Raw genomic sequence first — 18,540 nt, forward strand, 5'->3', positions numbered from 1 at the left:
AAATAATTGGAGCCAAAAGAAAGTTGACCACGCAAAAATGGATTCATTTTACCCAAAATTTGATGAAGTGGAATTGGTTTTAGTTGATGACGATAATGATTTTTACGATCCATTGGAAACCAATTTCGAAAATGAAGATATAAATGAAGATACGAAATTGCAATTGAATGATACTGTGCACGAGGAAAGCCAATTCCATTGGAGTACTGACGAAATGACAAACCATTCATCTGAGGATGAAAACAGTACCATAGAACATCCAAAAACTGTAAAACAAGACTCTTCTTGTGAAAACTATGATTATTTTTGCGACGATACCTCGTATCATGTGGAAAAGATTGATGAACCTAATGAAAAAAGCAATCATTCAACGGGACAAGAGAATTTCCAAAACAACGATTCCTATTATTCCTCAGACATACCAATCATTGAATTCAAACCTAAGCCAGATGAAATTCTCAAAGCTGGCAATGCACAAGAACTCAATGAAATGATATCGAATAAAATTGAACAAAAAATCGATACCAAGAAAGATGTTCTACAAAGAGAAAATATTCAAACGGAAAGGCAGGATCGCTTGAAAAATAAGCAAAAAAAAGACGAAATTGTGACGGTGAGCACACGAAAAAATAAAAAGCAGCTCAAGACGAAGAAAAAATGGCCAAAGGAAGAGAAAGTGGTATGCTTTAAACCTAATGAAATTAAATATTTTTTTCATATATTTTGTTGTCGGTGGTTCTTTGTTTACCAGATGGAAAGATTGGAAGAGAAAAAGACAAGAAACTATAGTAGAAGAAATGAGATTCCAAAGGATGTAGTGCACAATGAAGCGTACGATAAAAAGCTGCTAAACTGCAAAATATGTAATATTCAGTTTGAAAAATCCCCATTCTTCACCGAACACATGCGTACAAAGCATTCTATTGATAAGCCATTTGAGTGTTTTATTTGCTCTAAAGCATATCGAATCAGTAGTCTCTTGGCTGAACATATTAGGTAGGCAAATCGTATGCAAATCCAATCTGAAATGCAAAATAAAATCTCTCTTACTTTATTTAGATATCATTTTGGAGAAAAACCTTATAAGTGTAAATTTTGCGATCGCAGCTTCAGCCAATTACAGCCGTATAAGGCACATATTAGGTAAATATTTTGAGCATACTTCTCTCCATTCCATCAAACCATTATCCATTCAAATAATTTTGCAGAAAATCACATACTCTTGAGCGTCCATACAAATGTAATTTCATCTACGAAAACAATTTAAAATGTGAAGAGTCATTCTACGATACCAAAACATTTAAGTTTCATATGAGAGAGCATACTAATGAGCAACCATTCACCTGTAAATTTTGTGCGAAAAAGTTTAATCATTCTGGAACTTATCAAGCACATATGAGGTAACGTCATTCGATTCATACAAGAAAACATTGCCAAATGGAATTTTATACTATTCATTTTTCCGATCAGCATTTTCTATGCAAATTAAATCTACAATCTATTTTTCAATAAATAATAATTTAGAATTCACACGAATGAGCGGCCATATCAATGCGTACAATGTGGTAAATCCTTTGCACAAATTAGCACTCACAAAGCGCATATGCTGACGCACAGTGCTGAGTTCAAATTCCCATGCACTGAACTTGGTTGTGATAAAAAATTCAAACAAGGTAAGCAAGCATCCATGTTATAAGATAAAAGCAAAGATTTTTTTCCATTAAACCAAAATAACACATATTTGTTGTTTTCTTTTTTCTCCTCTAGCCACTAACCTGAAACTCCATATGCGCGTGCACACAAAAGAAACACCATACAAATGGTAAACAACAGCGTAAACTTGCTTGTTTAAGATAAAAAAATGCCATTGTCATTGATGAAATATGTATTTATTGGTTTTAGTGAGGAGTGTGGACGGGGCTTTGCACAATTAGTAACATATCGAAATCATAAACGAATTCACACTGGGGAAAAACCGTTTCAATGCACATACATAGACTGTGGTAAATTTTTTCGGCATCGTAATAGTTATCGACGTCATTTGCAAACACACACGGGCGAAAAGCCATTTCAGTGTACAATCGATGGTTGCTTCAAACGATTGAGCCAGATGTCATCGTTTGTATCGCATATGAGAAGACATACAAAAACCGGAAAAAGTTGATTGTCTACATTAAATTGATAAGAATCAAATGACAGGATATGCATACGTATTAGGCAACTGATTTTGCATTTTACGAATATTCCTATGCATTCATGAACACTGTACATATCTATAGGTGAGATTGAGAGTAGTGTATGTTTCATTGACTTTGTTACGAAAGAGAAGAGCAAGTTTCAGAGCGAGTATGTTCGTTTTTAGCGGGTCCTCGCGGTTTTTCACGGTTTCCGCGGAACTGATATGAGATAACAACATGGTGTCTTCGACAAAGTTGTAGCACTCGAGGTCTTCTATAACATTGCTGAAGTCAGCTATCTCTTATCTCTTATCAGTTTCGCGAAAAGCGCGAAAAATGATTAGAAAAAAAAAGTTCAATATAAAATTTGCTTTTTTATGTGCGCGATTTGCGCGCAACTGATAAGAGATAAGAGATAGCTGTCTTAAGCTTAGTTATAGAAGACCTCGAGTACTACAACTTTGTCGAAGACACCATGTTGTTATCTTTTATAAGTTGCGCGAAAACCATGAAGACCGCGGAGGCTAGACTGTACTACAACATACTCTACTTTAACGCCAACAGAATCATCAGAAAACATACTCGCCTTTTCAAAAATATAAATCGAAGAAAAAACATATTCCGCTCTCAATCTCACCCATAGATATATTAATACAAAGAATACGAAATACAAATTATTGGATATATGTACAACGTATATCGTTTGTATATGTATAAAATATTCGTTTTTTTTTTCTTCGCAAATGTTTTAATATCAGCTTATTTCGTTCTTCATCAAGAATATAATTTCATAAGAGTTTAAATTAGTTCAATTTACAAGAGTAGATTTCTTTTGTAACGAAGCGTAAGTAATAGAAAAATGGTATGATGAACCATACTAGAAAGTTAAAAAATACAACGAGCTGCTAAATCATAACGTTAGGTAAGTGACTAGTTGAGTTTAATTATACACAATTCTGTAAATGTTAATTCGAAACAAAATTCAAAAATGTATGACATGATTTATCATAGCTCCAATTATAATTATTAATCTTTGTTGATCACGAACACCTTTTTCTGGGCAAATATTTTTGGCCGATTTGGTTTGTAGAAGAACGCCGCCAAATAAACTGACATGCTGAGTGCAAATGATATCGTGAAGTTAATCAGAAGCATCGTATCACCGGTTTCGATGGCCGTTGTGTAAACCCGAGCTAAGAAAAATTGTTAATTTTTGTTATTGTCAATCAATTTCATAAAACCTATATTTTATGTGCACACAGAAAGAAAATGGTGTAAGTTCAATACATATTTTGGTTAATGATAGAATTATCACAGTTTGCGTCAGAGCACACAAAATGTAAAAATACTCTTATCGTTGTGGTAACTTTCAAACAAACTGTGATAACTTCATCATCGATTTATACAAATACACTGTGGTAGATTCTCAGTAATCTATGCTAATGTATGTAGTCACCGAAAAACATTGCTAGCTTACTGAATTTACTTTTTGTGTGTGAGAAATAGTGGTTCTTACTTAAATTGGTGAATGCGGATAAAAACCAGGAAGTGAGACTGACAGTTGCTGAATTTTTTGTTCGAAGAATTTCTAGCAATTGAAGAATTTTACTCGTTGCCCCGATTGGTGTACAAAATGGCTAAAATTCCAATAGAAAATATATGAATTCAAAAATAGTATGAATAAAAATATGTACGCTTAGAGCGTCGATTCATTCTTACCACAGCCATGTACAATAAAAATCGGGGGCAAATTTGAAATGCAAACAAAAGGGTAACGACCCAATATACACCGATGGCCGTGAAACTGTTTTGATTGAGCATGTGCTTATACTTTAGTACAAGAGCAACCAAAACATACTCTTGAACAAGAAGAATGGGGTATTCCAAATAGGAAAGTAGAGAATAGCTATACGTGTAGTTATAGAGCATCATAACGGTGTATCCAAACAATTCCAGCAGCAATGATGTTGTGCTAATACCTATCAATGAAATGAAATAACATTAGTTGAAGCCGAAGTTAAATTAAATATTATTATATAAACTCTGTGTAATCGACATACCTTTGGCCGATTTATATGTGAAAATCTCGCGGATTTGGGGCAATTTTTGAACTAAACATAGTGCAACTGTGAGCAAACTTAGAATGTCTGAAATCACATACAGAATCCCTTTTGTAATGTAGTCACCAGCCATTTTGGTTTCGAATACAAAAAACAACCAAACTTTTACTTCTAGTTCTGATGAAATGAAAAAAATTGGCTCCATTTTTAATAATTCCTTTGTCTTCTTAAAAACTAAAGAAACAAAACTAAACAAACCTCAGTCACATCACAGTTGAAGTGCTTGATATACAGAAAAACCCAGTCGTTCGCTTTTTTACGTTCTCTTCGTTTTGAGCTATCAGTTCTTGTTTGAATTCCAGTTTGCAGCGTGTCTCTTCTCTTCTTTTCTTTTATTTTTTTTTTTGTGCATTTTGTTTTACGAGAGAATGACATTAAAAATGTTTATTATTACAACAAAAAAATTCCCAATGATGAAATTAATGAATATGTTTACCTGGTCGCGTCGCACGTATAATGACGACGTTGAAAACCTGATTAAATACAAACAAAACGTTTGGCTCTCGATTATGTCATCGAAGTCTAAGTCAATGTTTTATATATTTGGATACTCGAAAAAAGCAGAGCACCAGTCGTTTGATACGAAAAGCCACTAAGAAATGCTGTAGAAATGTAGGTAGATCGAATATACGACAAAAAAAAAACTAATTTTAGCGCATTAACATCGTAATGTGTCATCGACTCAACACATCCAAAAAATCATTTGACAGTCGAATCATCCGTAAGGCTAAATACTACACGCTATGAAATTGACACTCGCAGCGATTCAACTTCCACAGACAAACCATAAATTAAGGGCAAAGGGAATAACATATATGTATATTACATGTTATATGCCAGTGCCTCATGTTACACAGTCGGCACCGTTCAGCTGTCAATGTCAATTTCATTTGAAGACGCACCCTCAAGTCAAAAACTCGCATCTCTTTATAGTACGTGTGATAGGAAAATTTCATATCTGTTTTGCAATGAAATTTCAAGCAATGCTTCAGTGTTAAAAACCACAATTTAACTATTCAAACCGATTCAGGCCTGGTCTTTATTAAAAATTGCTCACAATAATACTGCATAAATGCTTTCCGTTTTTATGCACCACTCCAAGCAAAAGTTCATCTCATTGGAATAGAAATCCAAATAAGATTTTACACAAGGACCGACTAATTAACACCATAAAGGGCTGTAGTGTATCATTGGATAAACGGAAGTATTTATTTGTCAGTGGAACTTTGGTAGATTGTATACCAAATACATTACCCCTTTGAAGATGTGCGACCGCAGTAACAACTTGTTACTAACAAGCAGTAGCAAATTAGCTAAACTAATGAACAAAAAAAAGAACTTGGAAAAATAAAGCCTGAAAGACGTACGTCTTTCGTGCGGGAATTATGAAGAAGACGTGAGAAAGGCTTGAATACGAGAACCATGCCTTATAAAAGACGTACACAGCAAAAAATAAAAGTCTACATCTGGGCGTTTTTTCAGCTAAAGACTCATTGCTAGTAATTTGAGCTACAGGCGACATTCCGCTTATAATCTAGTCGGTATTTTGTCTGAAACTCCATTTACTAGGCAAAATATTGGACTGGACGCTTCTACCAGTTGAAATTCCGCCTAAATATGTACATTTATTTTTGACTGTGTAACGTTCGCACTTAGGTGTCAATGAATAACTTATACGATTTGCGCTTTGAAATAAAAACGCATGCAATATCCAGTAGATACCATAAATCTGTCCCCACTAACAGAGCAGAAAAGACAGTTAAGATTTAACCAAAATGGTGCGTGCTGCTTTTATTACTGTACCTAAACATGTACGTTGGCCAGATAATACATAGATAAATTTACACCTTCAATTTTACTCTACTACGAACAGTCGATACTTTCATTCAATAAATGCACATTGTACAAATGTGTCGATGAGCATAAAAATGGGAATACATATCTGTTATAGAAATAATGTAACATGAAAAAAATTGTTTCTAAAATGTTACATGAATTTCCAACCATCACGAGCGTAACATGAGTTGGAATCCACTTTTCTACGTTGATTTAGAAATCAATCATGGAGTTTTAAACTGAAAAATGCATCATAAATTAATATTCTATTAAAAAAAGAAACAAAGAAGCAATATACGAAAGAAATGGACGTAGAAAAAAGGGGTCCTAAAGACGTAACATGAATCTGCGCCATAGAGGTACTGTCCGAATCCGCACATATCGTATTTTCGCGACCATTCAAAGAACGTTTATTTTTGTATGGAGACTATTTTCTAGTACTCAATGAAGCAGCGGACTTATTGTCACACGCGCAGATGTAACGGCGCCACAAACGAAATCATACTTCGGCTTACCGAATATTAGGATTTCACGTTAAATATCGAGTGCACTGCATAGATCGATGTTTCGGCAACTAAAGAATCGTTAAATATATTTACTCTATAGAGTGAAATGCTACATCTATACGTGTGAAGACCAGTCCGCTGCCCCATTGAGTAATTGTCAGGAATGCTGAAAAGCCGCAGAATGGCAGGGGTTTAGAGCCTTATAAGAAGATATGTAATTAAAATTCTTCATAGTTTTAACTTGGCGACATTTATAGGAGGAATCATTGACTTTTTCTTTTAATGAGCCGAAACATTTGTAACGCAGAAAAAAATGTTTACAGTGACAATTTTATGGTAAAATAATCGTGACATTCTTAAGCAATTATTTATCGCTTTTGTGACAATTTAATATCAGATGAGACACATTTTTGTTGAACACAAAGACACGAAAAAAGAAATTAGTCTTTTCCAATAAATGTATCAGTGACTTTTGCAATAAAATTCAATTCAATATTCTTTCAATGGTCACGAAGAATATTACGGAAAAACCAAAAATCTGAGTTTTCTCTGAATGGTAATAGAAACTTATTCAAAAGAATGTTGTCTCTATTATCAATTAAAACTCTCCCCTGACAATTCATAGAGGAAATTGCTATTTTCTGTGCGACTCTCGTACTGATTGGGGTAGCAACTGCAACTTATGTTACGCTCATTTTGATTGGAAATTCGTTTAACGTTTTTAGGAAACAATTTTTTAACGTTACGTTTGTGTCAAAAAAATGCGCTGTAAATGGAAAATATTCAACAATGAATGCTCTAACGGCATATATACGGTATAATTTGGAAGTATAAGTAAATGCTTTCGTCATAAGGTTTACCCAAATGTTGGAAATGGCATTTGTCAGAAAAGACAGTTTGAACGTCATTTTTAATTCAAGTCAGTGATCTTCCGATAGGGACAAAAGCAATGCAAACTGAACTCTGAACGGTTTCGAATTTGCTGAATATATTACCATTGCGCTTCACTATGTTGTGGCAAATACCTAAGTGACTATAGTTTATTTGTAAAACAACTGTTCATTAGAGTGCCGTATCTGTCGAAGGTGCGATTACAAATGTCTTAATACCAATTATCTTTACTGTCATTCTATGTCTTCGTACTATTACATGCATATACACATACGAGTGACATACTGTTATATTATTATCCGGGCTATAGATCAATTCTTGCGTGATCCATACCATACGTTATTTCTATAACAGATCTGTATTCCCAATTTTATGCTCACCGACACAAATTGTGCATTTTACACAATGAACATACAATTTCCAGTTATCCTTACACTGCAGTGTGTATTCCATTCCGATTGTGTATATGATATGCACATGTACGTTTTATGTTTTCCCAAAAATATGCACCAATCGTTTGAACACACTTATGTGTCAGCGTTGATTCCATCAGTTTACGATTCTAGTTCATATAGTATATATATACCTACTCAGAGAATACAATTTAAATTGCTGGATGTGTAGTGTGCGTTAATAGAATAAAACAATTTCGAATTTAAAAAATTATTGTTTCCATTTTATTTATTTCTGCAATTGAATCAAAAATTAATTATTAAGAAAGATACAAGGAACGTGCATTATCGAGTTAATTGAAAGATTTCAATGCTTCGTTATATAAAGTTGGCCTAGTGTAACCTTATGTATGAATGTTTAACGACTTATACATAACAAACCAATCATCAATTCAAGTGAAACGAGCATCACGGGCCTTCAATGAATGTCACTCGTTTATCGTTGCAAAAAGAGTACATTCTCTAAGTGTAATAGATAAAACTATCAAAATCATATATTATCGTGAAAACACATTGGATGCAGCGCAGTTGGACTTGCGCATATGGATGCTGCACAGAATCGATATTTCCAACTTTCGTACGCAAATTTGCATAAAATAATTTTGTGTTTATACATCCCTATTTTTATCTCACTTCATTCTTTCAGCTTCGCATAAGGTTTCGGCTTTTGCCGACGGGATGCAAGGCATACATGTATTCTTATCGTAGGATAAAAAGGCACTCACTCACATGAGACTATTGAAAAATTCGATCCAGTAGATGCGAAACTACGTTTAGCGGCTGCAACCAATCAAAAGATTTCTGTGTGAAGTTTGAATGGAAAATATTGAATTGGTCAGTGCTATTATTGCACATGTACCCTAAAGATTTTTTTTTAATTTTCCATTCACCATGCGATTGCTACGGCAATAGCAACATACCGCGTGGTGCATACTATTGCATGTCGCACACATTGACAATCACACGAAATACGCCGAAAGAGGGTTTTGTAGATGGAATACACCGAAACCGGCACGTTTCACACGCCGACAAGATTTCTTGTCCTTTTCATCTGTACGCATGTTGATTGTCTTTCTTCATTTTGTAATGAAGGTGCATTTTTTTTATCAATTAAATGTGCTCAATAAAAATTAGTTCCATACGTATTTGCTCTGTTGCAATCACTTTTCCTCAATTTGATTATTATTCCTTATATATTTGGTTCTAATTCATTCTTGTTTTCATTACATATTAGAAACTAATTGATGAAAGCAAGTAATAATCCAATAAAAAAAAGGCTAATCGAAGAAGTTAGGATGAAATCAGTGAAAAGTGAAAAAATATTCATTGAACTTATGTATAAAACCTGTACATGGAAAGTGCGTTCTTACAAAAGGTAATTCAAATTTAATTCTTTTTTACAATTCAAATTTATTATATTTGAACCAGAGCCTGTTTTTTCGGGATCAACCTCTCCTTCTTATTGTGAAATTCATTGTTATTTTATTGAACGCAATGTGAACGTGAAATAATTTAAAACTTGTCCAAAAGTAATTTCACGTTAAAAATATTAGAAGTAACATTGCGTTCAATAAAATATCAATAAATTCCACAATGAGAAGAAGAGGAAGATCCCGAAAAAACTGGCTCCGATTCGAACCCTGAATTATATATGTGTACAAAACAGATATTGGTCCAGCATAAAAAAATTCTATAAATTTTTAAACAGCTAAGAGTAAAATTTTCTGCAAGGTAACATATGATGAATGGATGTGACTCTCCAAGGAAGAATGGAACATCCAATTACGTGTGTACTGTGCTGTAGAAAGAACCGCTGGGGCGATTATTTAGCTGCCAGGTCACAGTGTGGAACTATACAATATTGTTCCAATTTATAAATGTGTTTTTTCAGAGACTGCATATTTGCAGCTGAGTAGGCCTGAGCTGAGCTGAATTTGCTAACTCAGGCACCTAAACCGTTATTTTAACGTACTTACGGTGCAAAATTGTCATTGCTAACTGGCTACCACCTTAATATAATTGATAAACAACAAGCAATTTTGCACCTTAAGTACGTTAAAATAACGGTTCAGGAGGCTGAATTAGCAAATTCAGCTCAGCTCAGGCCTACTCAGCTGCGAATATGCAGTCTCTGGTTTTTTTTTTTTCAAAATCCTCAACATCAACTTTGAACTACTTGTTGATGATAATTGTTGTCGCCGCAGCTTCTAGCATCACATCTCTGTTTATTCTTATTTTAATTCAATATGATACATGACAGTACAGTTGTACTGACGATTGCAATTAACCCATTAGCAGAGATCGAAAACGGTTTGACGTTTCTCATACAAACCGATTTCGGAACGGTTTCACTGCTTTGCTCTCTGTTCATTGGAGCATCAAGCGGGACGTTCTGAGAATGGTTTGTATGAGCAACGTTAAAACGTTTTTGTCACTGTGTTGGTATTGTATACTAATACACGTAAGCATGAACGTTTCTGTGTGCCATACAAATTCTGTGTCCATTTTTCAGAACTTTCCGATTGGTTCGGTTCGTTCACACACTTAAACCAAATATTCGGTTTGGTTTGGTTTCGATCCCTGCCCATTAGTAAATAGGATTCTAATTTTGTTTTTGAATTTCAAATATTATCCATTTTGGTCTAAAAATAACCGTAGACTTCGCAAATCTACAGCTGTTCATTTTTGATATTTTATTAATATGTTATTAACCAACATATTTTAACATAGGGGTATTGCAACGACCATAAGATATATGTATGTATTTCATCAAGTTTATCAAGCTCTTTCCAAGTTTATGCATAGTGTCGAACTTTTGCTCAAGCTCTACCATCTAAATGTACAGTAAAATAATTTACGGGCACGACGTAGGATGGCGTTTTTTCTGGTCAAAAAAGTTGCTACAGGTGGGCGAATTCGCGAGTATATACTCTCATACTCACTCATTTCGAAAATGAGTATGTCTCGACATACTCTCATACTCATAGATACTCTTTGAGTATGTGAGTATATACTCAGAGTATATACTCTTTGATTTTGAGTATGTCTCGACCTACTCATTTTTTACCCAAAGAGTAACTCTACACCTACTCTTTTTCCTACTCTTTTTCATACTCTTTTTCATACTCATTTGAGTATGTCTCGACATACATTAACACTAGATAGAATGGATCGATTATGAAAATGATTTTACACTAGATAGAATTGATTTTTTTGACCCCCAAAGGAATTTTTGGTGTCAGAACCTATGGATTTTATCCGATTTTATCAACGGACGACATCAAAGTCTATTCAGCACAGCGTTCTAAACGACAATCATTTATCACGACAAAATCTCGAAGAAAAATGAGTTCGCAAATATTCGACATGTTTTTCGTATGAAACTTTGAGAAAAAATTGCGAACTGGCACTGGCTAGCGCTATAAAATTGTGGCCCTATTCAAAAGGCGTATATAAAAGTGTCAACGGACACGGACTGTTCGAAAAAAAGTCCAATTTTGTTCGATCGTTCGTTCGTAGGCAATTAGAAGAATTTACGAACGTTCGATGTTTGAAAAATTTCCACAAACTAACGCGAACTTAGAACTGTTCGAAACAATCGTTCAGTGTTCAGGCTCGGTGTTTGTTGACTTCTTTAAGCGTATATGCCACAGTTACAAAAGTGTACACTTAGAAGTTTTTTCAGCTGAAGACTCATTCAGTTGATATTTCTGCTAGTAATTTGAGCTGCAGGCGAAATTCCGCCTAAAAAATATATCGGAATTTCCTAGGGGGATTTAACTACGTGAAAACTTGTAAAAAAATGATATAAACGCGCACGAAATTGTTACATTCACCAGAGAACTTGCATGATTCCACTCAGTTGACAAGTTCCGTATTAAAACAACATGCGCGAACTTGTGCGAGTTCGTGTGCAAACATGAAGCTAGACGACGCGGACACATCAGTCGTTCCATTTATTATATCTGGATTAACTTTTTCTTCCAACACTTTCTCCAGCTCTTTAAAAATATTTCCTTTTTCCATTTTATAATTATATAAATCTTTGAACTTTTGGAAAGGATGTGAAAAATCTTTATACACGTAAACAACCGATTTTTAGTTTGAAACGCGTTTTAGTTGTCAAATAACAACTTGAAAAACGCGCAAAACCATAAACAAACTTGTGTAAACTTGTGACCGTGCGCGTCAGTACGTACAACGAACGCGTCGAACTTCCGCGAATCAAGCAAACTGGCAGAAAACATGCTGAACTCGTAAGAGTTAAATTCCCCTAGGGAATTTCACCTCAAACTCCATTTGTAAGGTGAAATATAAGACCGGGTCAGCCTCTACCAAGCAAAATTTCGCCCAAAATGTGGACTCTTGTGTGTTCCATCCACGCCAATACTGGTATGAATAATATCATCCACATCAACTAATAGGTTATTGGGAAACGAGTTTAAAACGTTTAATTTTCGTGTCAAAAAAAAAATTAATCGAAAAATGTGACTCTTTTAATGCATTTTTCGTACAGTTCATTGATTTTTGTTGAGATCTTATATTGCAGACAAAACTCACATCCATAGCTGATCTCCTTTGAGGCGCGTATCAAACCATCGATTCTTCATAATGGTTAACTCCTTTCCTTTTCATGACTAAGTTATTCTTTTGAAAGCTTTCTCCATCTCTCTAATTTGATGTTTCTACACATACACATACGTGCGCGCACACACGCACACATAAGCACATCAAGAAAATAATTTTCACTTGAATATGTTGAATATAGTCGTAAACAAACTGAATTACATTCGTTAAACAAACTTTTTCGAGCCACAGAATCTACTTGCACATGACTTGAAAAATAGTTGATTAAATCAGATGATTTCATTAAATTATGCTGCGAACGAAAATTCTTTGGATTCAAATTACTTTTCTTTGGTTATATCATAGATAATAATCATATCTCACTCAAAATTCGACAAATATAAATATTTTAATAATTTAATACGATAAATTTGAGCGTCCTTGCCGAACACTTGACTACTAAGCTATCATTGGAAATCATTTGATAATAATAAGTTAATTTCTTGAATTTGTATAATCAGATCGAAGGCGAAATATTCTTTTTCTACAACGATATTTTCTTCTTCTATCGCCTCATGAATAGACATGGTCACATTTGGCTATCAATACTTTTCCTGACATACAAACGTGTACGGAAAATGTTAATGATGCAGCAGCATGGAGTACTTTCGTTTCTTCAATATTCCATCTACAACACACGTGAACGAAGAAACGCTATGGTTTGCATTGCTTCCGTGGCAGAATATACCGCAAACGTGATGTTATCCTTGGTACAAACGCTTACACATCCAGTCTCAAAAAAGTGTTTTGCCCATGGTCAATACGCCAGTGTTGATGTTATATATACATATATTTATGATGCCACTTTCTGAAAATGGTTTTATCGACATCCAGAAAATGAACTTTATTGCCATAAAATTATTGGACTTATTGAAATTGAACCATTTTCCAACGGTTATAAAAAAAAAAGAAACGATAAAACAAAATAATATAGTTATAAATGCACATACTTGGACAACAAATTCGAAATAATTATTGAGACACTGCCAAATTCAGAGATCACAAGTAAATTTAAAGATAATCTTCAATTTGAAAAAAAAAAATCAATTGAAAAATTGTGCACCCTAAACATTTCTTGAGTTAATGGACTGTTGATACGGCATTTTGCCAAGCAGGAAAACTTTCTCATTCTTGAATTGATGTATATAGTTTTTTTTTTTATCCCTTACTCAATGGTTCAGCTTTGTAAACGGAAACGTCGTAAAGCGTTCACAACAACCCAACAAAAGTAACAAATCGCACATAGGGAGCAAGCATAGCATGCTACTTTCGTCAGTACACTGTTGAGTGTTGTTGGCTGTGGCACGTCGCTTAATTTTCACGTCAATGGGAAATTCGAAGTCTGCCCTTAGTTCGTTTAAAGAACGCTCCGATTTCAATGCACGAAAGATATTAAATTTATCTCGTGACGTATGACAGAACCATTTATGGAGAGTTTATCATCTTTTTTTTCATTTAATGGTGTGCTAATTTGATTGAAAACGGCTATGAATTTTTTTTTTTGAAAAAATGCAGTGAATGAAATAAGTTCTTCATTCTTTGATAAATGAACATTTGGTGCTAAGAAGTTCGTCGATTTTTTGTTGTTTCTAATTTGAATGAGTCAACACTTCGAAAATAATTCATTCTAATAAAATTCGTTATGATTCGTATTTTACAATAATTAAAAGTATTCATATTTTCTTTCGACAGAATGATAACTGCATAGCAACGTGGATTTTTAGAAAAGGAAATTCGACGTATACAAAGAAAAAAAAAACACCAAAAAATCAACATTATTATAAATCCAATATGAATATAATTTGAAAGTGAATGAAAAACGCAATGATGAATTGAAATTCATGAATTGCAATCATGAAATGATCTTCCAACGAAGGTGAAAAAAAATGTTTGTACCAAAAAAAAAGTGTAAGTGTGTGCCACTAAATAACAGTAAATTCAAGAAACTTAATGAACAACAAGATGTACACAGATCAACTACATTTTTTCATATAAATTTTCAATGAAAGTAATAAAATTTTCGATACAGTTAAATTTAAAAAAAATGTTATTTCCTTCAGGCTAACGGATTCAGTAATAGTGAACGAAACATTGACCGATACAATAAGCTAGGTGAATCTTTTGAAAATTTAAACACGTTTAAATGTAAATTTAGTGATCGGGACCCTAATGAGCATAAATATGATGAATCAAACGCAGGTATGCCAACAACTGTCAATCCGGTCAATACTATACTTAATACGGAGAGTGTACATGTAGAAATTGTACGTCTTCTGCGATGTTGCCGACTGTTCAGTGCTCGGCACACACACATACTGAGCTGAATACATATAGTAGAGACAACTGAACAGTCGACAACATCGCAGAAGACGTACAATTTCTACATGTCCTTACATGTATTTATATTTGAAAGCGTACATCAATCATTCCTACAATGCTATATACAAGACGTGGGAATAGCGTGCAAACGCTCATCACGTCAAAATAAAAACGTGGTGTTTGCACTTGGGTTATATACTTTTTGACGTTTGACTTTGACAAGCGATTCGTACAGAGATTCGAATCCTTACGAGTACGAGTCGCTGCAATGTAATCATTCCTGCGAGCTCCCTCTGAGAGCCAGCTCCCCAATAGGTGAGCACTCAGCTCACAGAGAGAGCTGGCTCAGTTGAGTTTGACATACGCATAATAAGTAAACTTCCTTATGAAGAAGTTGGAGCAAACATTTTTCTCATGAAACATGAACAATATATGCTAGGATTTTCTGTATATCTTTGCTTGAAAAAATAAATATTGAAGATTTAAACTTCGGTAGATAATAAAACCACAAACGAAACAACAAACACAAAAAAGTCATTCAAATGCAAACGTTCTTTTAAAAAGTTGAATTTACAATCACAAAATAAATTATAATGTCTATTTCATATTAATTTCACACCATGAATATTTTTCTTCACTTTGAAACGTGAATTGCTTGTTGTTTACAAACATTTGTTTGCGTTGGTTTTCACATGAAGTTACCTTATTATGCGTATGTCAAACTCAATTGAGCCAGCTCTCTGTGGACTGAGCGCTCACGTATTGAGCAGATGCACGATGGATCTCGCGGACATGCTTGTATTCACTATAGCGATTTGTGAACTTTGTCGCTAAGAACGTCGATGCATTGCATTGAAATGACATATAAGAATAATCAGCTTATTTTCACAATACATCAATAATTTTTAAAATTTAAAAGGAAATTCAGGAAGCCATTATTTTTGAAATTCGACTTTGCACTTCGGTTGCTACATACTGAGAATTAAATGATTAAATTGAAGCATACATCGAATTAACACGTTCATCGGGTAATTGATTGAGAAAACAATCATACACAATCAATGCAAAAAAGGGGAATTCTACTATCTTCAAACCAAACGCATTCAGGATGGGTATTGAAACGAATGATCAAATTTTGAAGACTGTACTTATGATTTTCGTTTTGAGAGGTAAGTACAATGTGAAATGCTTGCTACTGATAAAAAAATATTGATGGCTTAGAAGATGAATAGAGAGTGATGGAGTCATGGAGAAGAAGAGTAGAGAGTGTAGGTTTCAAAACACACTCCAGTTCCTGCGAACGGAACGGTCGAAATGTTGGTGTGCTATGCTGTAGAATCAATCGCTGAGGCGATTATTCAGCAGCCATGTCACAATGTAGAACTATAAAATATTGTTCCATTACATATGTGTTTTTGATGGATCCATCATCGTTGTTAGCCATCTCCGATAAGCAATTATATCTACAGGGTGGCGCAGGATAACTGTCCTTTTCATTTTTAATTAAAAAACGTAGAATTTCCAACGAAATTTGAAAAGAGTTTTTATTTTCCGTTAGTATTTGTTACAAAGTTTACGAATCACGTTTTCGGATTGATTCGATTGCCACTTGCTCTGATCACCAGCCGCAGACGCTTAAAAAATAATTCACACGCGGCGCGCACCATATTCATGGGAATTTCATTCCAAATTTTTTCTATTTTTTTTTTTGAATGCATTTATTGTGGTGATTTGTGTGATCTTTAGACTCTTGAGCTTCGATGTTACCCCAAGCAAAATAATCCAGCGGATTCAAGTCAGGAGACGGCGGCGGCCATGAATCTCTATCGATAAAATCGGGCAAATTCGACCGGCACCACTCTTGCGTTATGTCCGCTTTGTGTGACGGTGCACCATCTTGCTGAAACACCCATGGTTCATTGTGAAATAATCGTCTGGACTGTGGCAACAAGTTTTGACGCAACATTTTCTGTCTGTAAACAAATCGATCGATTTTCACGCCTTCTTCAATGAAAACAAGCGGAAATTTTTGGCCGGCCGAAAAGGCGCCCTAAACCATAACCCGTGAAGCATTTTGAAATCGCTAAACGGTCAATTCGTCTTCAGGAATGTCGACAATTGACACTGCATACACACGATCATTTTGTGCATTGAGACTTTGCTGCAACACGAACAACTTTTCATCTGAAAAAAACAATGTTTGAGGTTGCGCGCCGGCGCAACAACTCCTTGCATCTTGCCATTCTGGCTTGCTTCTGTTTAAGTGTAAGACCATGCCCACGCTTTTTTTTTAATGGATTCATTCCCAAATCATCTTTCAGAACTCGTTGCATTGTTCTTCGACTGACATTGTGTTCCTGGGCCAACTTTCTGGCACTTCTGTGGCGATTTCTTCGAATTTTGTCTCTCACGTTTTTAATGAGATTTTTGGTGCGAATGGATCATTGACGACCGGATTTTTTTTTGTATTTCAACTGTGCCAAAATCAATGAATCGTTTGATAGTACGCTGAATGAATTTCATGCAAATATCGATATTTTGGAGCTTCCGAAAAATATCTATTTTTCTGAAGCCGCGCTTGTGCAAATCCAAAACCAAATGACGTTTTGCTTCCATCGTGATTGCAGTACAAACAAACACTGAACACAAATGCGTCGTAGTTCAAGTGTTAGAGTAAACACCAATAAACATAACGGTACAATGCCGGGTGAATCGCAATACATTGTGTATAAGAACGTGCGATGTGAAAAAAGAGGACAGTTATTCTGCGCCACCCTGTATATATTATGTTTATATTCACTCAAAATCAGGAAAAAAACATGTTTAAGTGGAGAAAAAAAATTACTTTTCCGTGCAACATTTAAATAAAAAATAAACATGTGCGAATGAAGAAATTTTTTTTTTTTTGACATGATGAGAAAAAAAAATCCTCATTAGCAAAAAAGCTTTGGGTGCGAATTCAAAAAAAAAATCACTTTACATCAATTTCTAGTACTTATGTATTTCTGTGTGTGTACAAACAAAGTAAATATTCAAAGATGCTCGCATATAACACATGGCGACCTCTAGTGTAAAGCGATGGCAGTTTTAACTGTCACCGCTATGACCGCTTGGCTCCAGAGGTGTCATCATGTGTTATATTGTGCGAGCGTTGTTGAATTTTTACTTTGTTTGTATGTTTTTTCTTCAGTTTTTATTTGATAACAAGGACTTAGTTTATTGAATATTTGTTTATTTTTTAATTAATTGGTTCATGTACGGAAAAGTATTTTTTTTTTCTTCACGTGAACATGTTTGTTTCCCAATTATTAGTGAATATAAAAATAACGGTTGTTTTGGCGCTGATGTTTGTGTAACCAAACACACTCTAGTGGTAATTTTCAGAATTTGAGAATATGCCAATATACTTGAATCGGTTTTCATTGTTATTTGCAATAAATTATTGTTTTGTGTTCATGATACATGAAAAAGTCCGACCTTTCTTTTTTTACAGAGTATAGAAACAAATAAAACATTAAAAGAATTCTATGATTTCAACTTCTTTTTTAAATATATTTCCGTTGAGTGAATGAATTCAAGAACACAGATTGAAGATAATTTGCAAAGATTTTCA

General features: G+C 34.4%; 3 protein-coding genes across 9 annotated transcripts in view; 2 read left to right on the forward strand and 1 right to left on the reverse strand.

Moving 5' to 3' along the window:
• Nucleotides 1-37: 37 nt before the first annotated feature.
• Nucleotides 38-2,913, forward strand: LOC129575515 (zinc finger protein 37-like). The gene is made up of 7 exons (XM_055459260.1): nucleotides 38-679; nucleotides 752-996; nucleotides 1,060-1,143; nucleotides 1,209-1,400; nucleotides 1,525-1,673; nucleotides 1,768-1,822; nucleotides 1,903-2,913. The coding sequence occupies exons 1-7, from the start codon at nucleotides 38-40 to the stop codon at nucleotides 2,162-2,164; spliced, it is 1,629 nt and encodes a 542-aa protein (XP_055315235.1). The 3' UTR covers nucleotides 2,165-2,913.
• LOC129575525 (solute carrier family 66 member 3) lies at nucleotides 2,803-5,147 on the reverse strand. 2 transcript variants are annotated; one of them, XM_055459279.1, is made up of 6 exons: nucleotides 4,734-5,147; nucleotides 4,496-4,626; nucleotides 4,238-4,414; nucleotides 3,897-4,156; nucleotides 3,694-3,814; nucleotides 2,803-3,370 (listed from the first exon to the last, which is right to left on the reverse strand). In XM_055459279.1, the coding sequence occupies exons 3-6, from the start codon at nucleotides 4,368-4,370 to the stop codon at nucleotides 3,204-3,206; spliced, it is 681 nt and encodes a 226-aa protein (XP_055315254.1). In that variant the 5' UTR covers nucleotides 4,371-4,414; nucleotides 4,496-4,626; nucleotides 4,734-5,147; the 3' UTR covers nucleotides 2,803-3,203. The 2 variants fall into 2 exon arrangements, with proteins under 2 accessions (XP_055315254.1, XP_055315255.1); XM_055459280.1 differs by having other exon boundaries at nucleotides 4,496-4,621; nucleotides 4,734-5,031.
• Nucleotides 5,148-9,015: 3,868 nt separating this feature from the next.
• LOC129575528 (cell adhesion molecule Dscam2) overlaps nucleotides 9,016-18,540 on the forward strand; it is a 73,844-nt gene continuing 64,319 nt past the window's right edge. For 2 of the 6 annotated variants that reach the window (XM_055459286.1, XM_055459288.1), the window contains exons 1-4: nucleotides 9,157-9,357; nucleotides 14,301-14,516; nucleotides 14,669-14,807; nucleotides 15,847-16,096. In XM_055459286.1, the coding sequence (XP_055315261.1) occupies nucleotides 16,036-16,096 (61 nt within the window). In that variant the 5' untranslated portion in view covers nucleotides 9,157-9,357; nucleotides 14,301-14,516; nucleotides 14,669-14,807; nucleotides 15,847-16,035. Of the gene's footprint in view, nucleotides 9,075-9,153; nucleotides 9,358-14,300; nucleotides 14,517-14,668; nucleotides 14,808-15,846; nucleotides 16,097-18,540 lie in introns of those variants that run through there. The other 4 variants (XM_055459285.1, XM_055459291.1, XM_055459287.1 and 1 more) reach the window with 4 other exon arrangements.

Source organism: Sitodiplosis mosellana, unplaced genomic scaffold (genome assembly GCF_009176505.1).
Source record: "Sitodiplosis mosellana isolate CC-2019 unplaced genomic scaffold, AAFC_SMos_1.0 Smas_scaffold_6167, whole genome shotgun sequence".
Classification (NCBI taxonomy): Eukaryota; Metazoa; Arthropoda; class Insecta; order Diptera; family Cecidomyiidae; genus Sitodiplosis; species Sitodiplosis mosellana.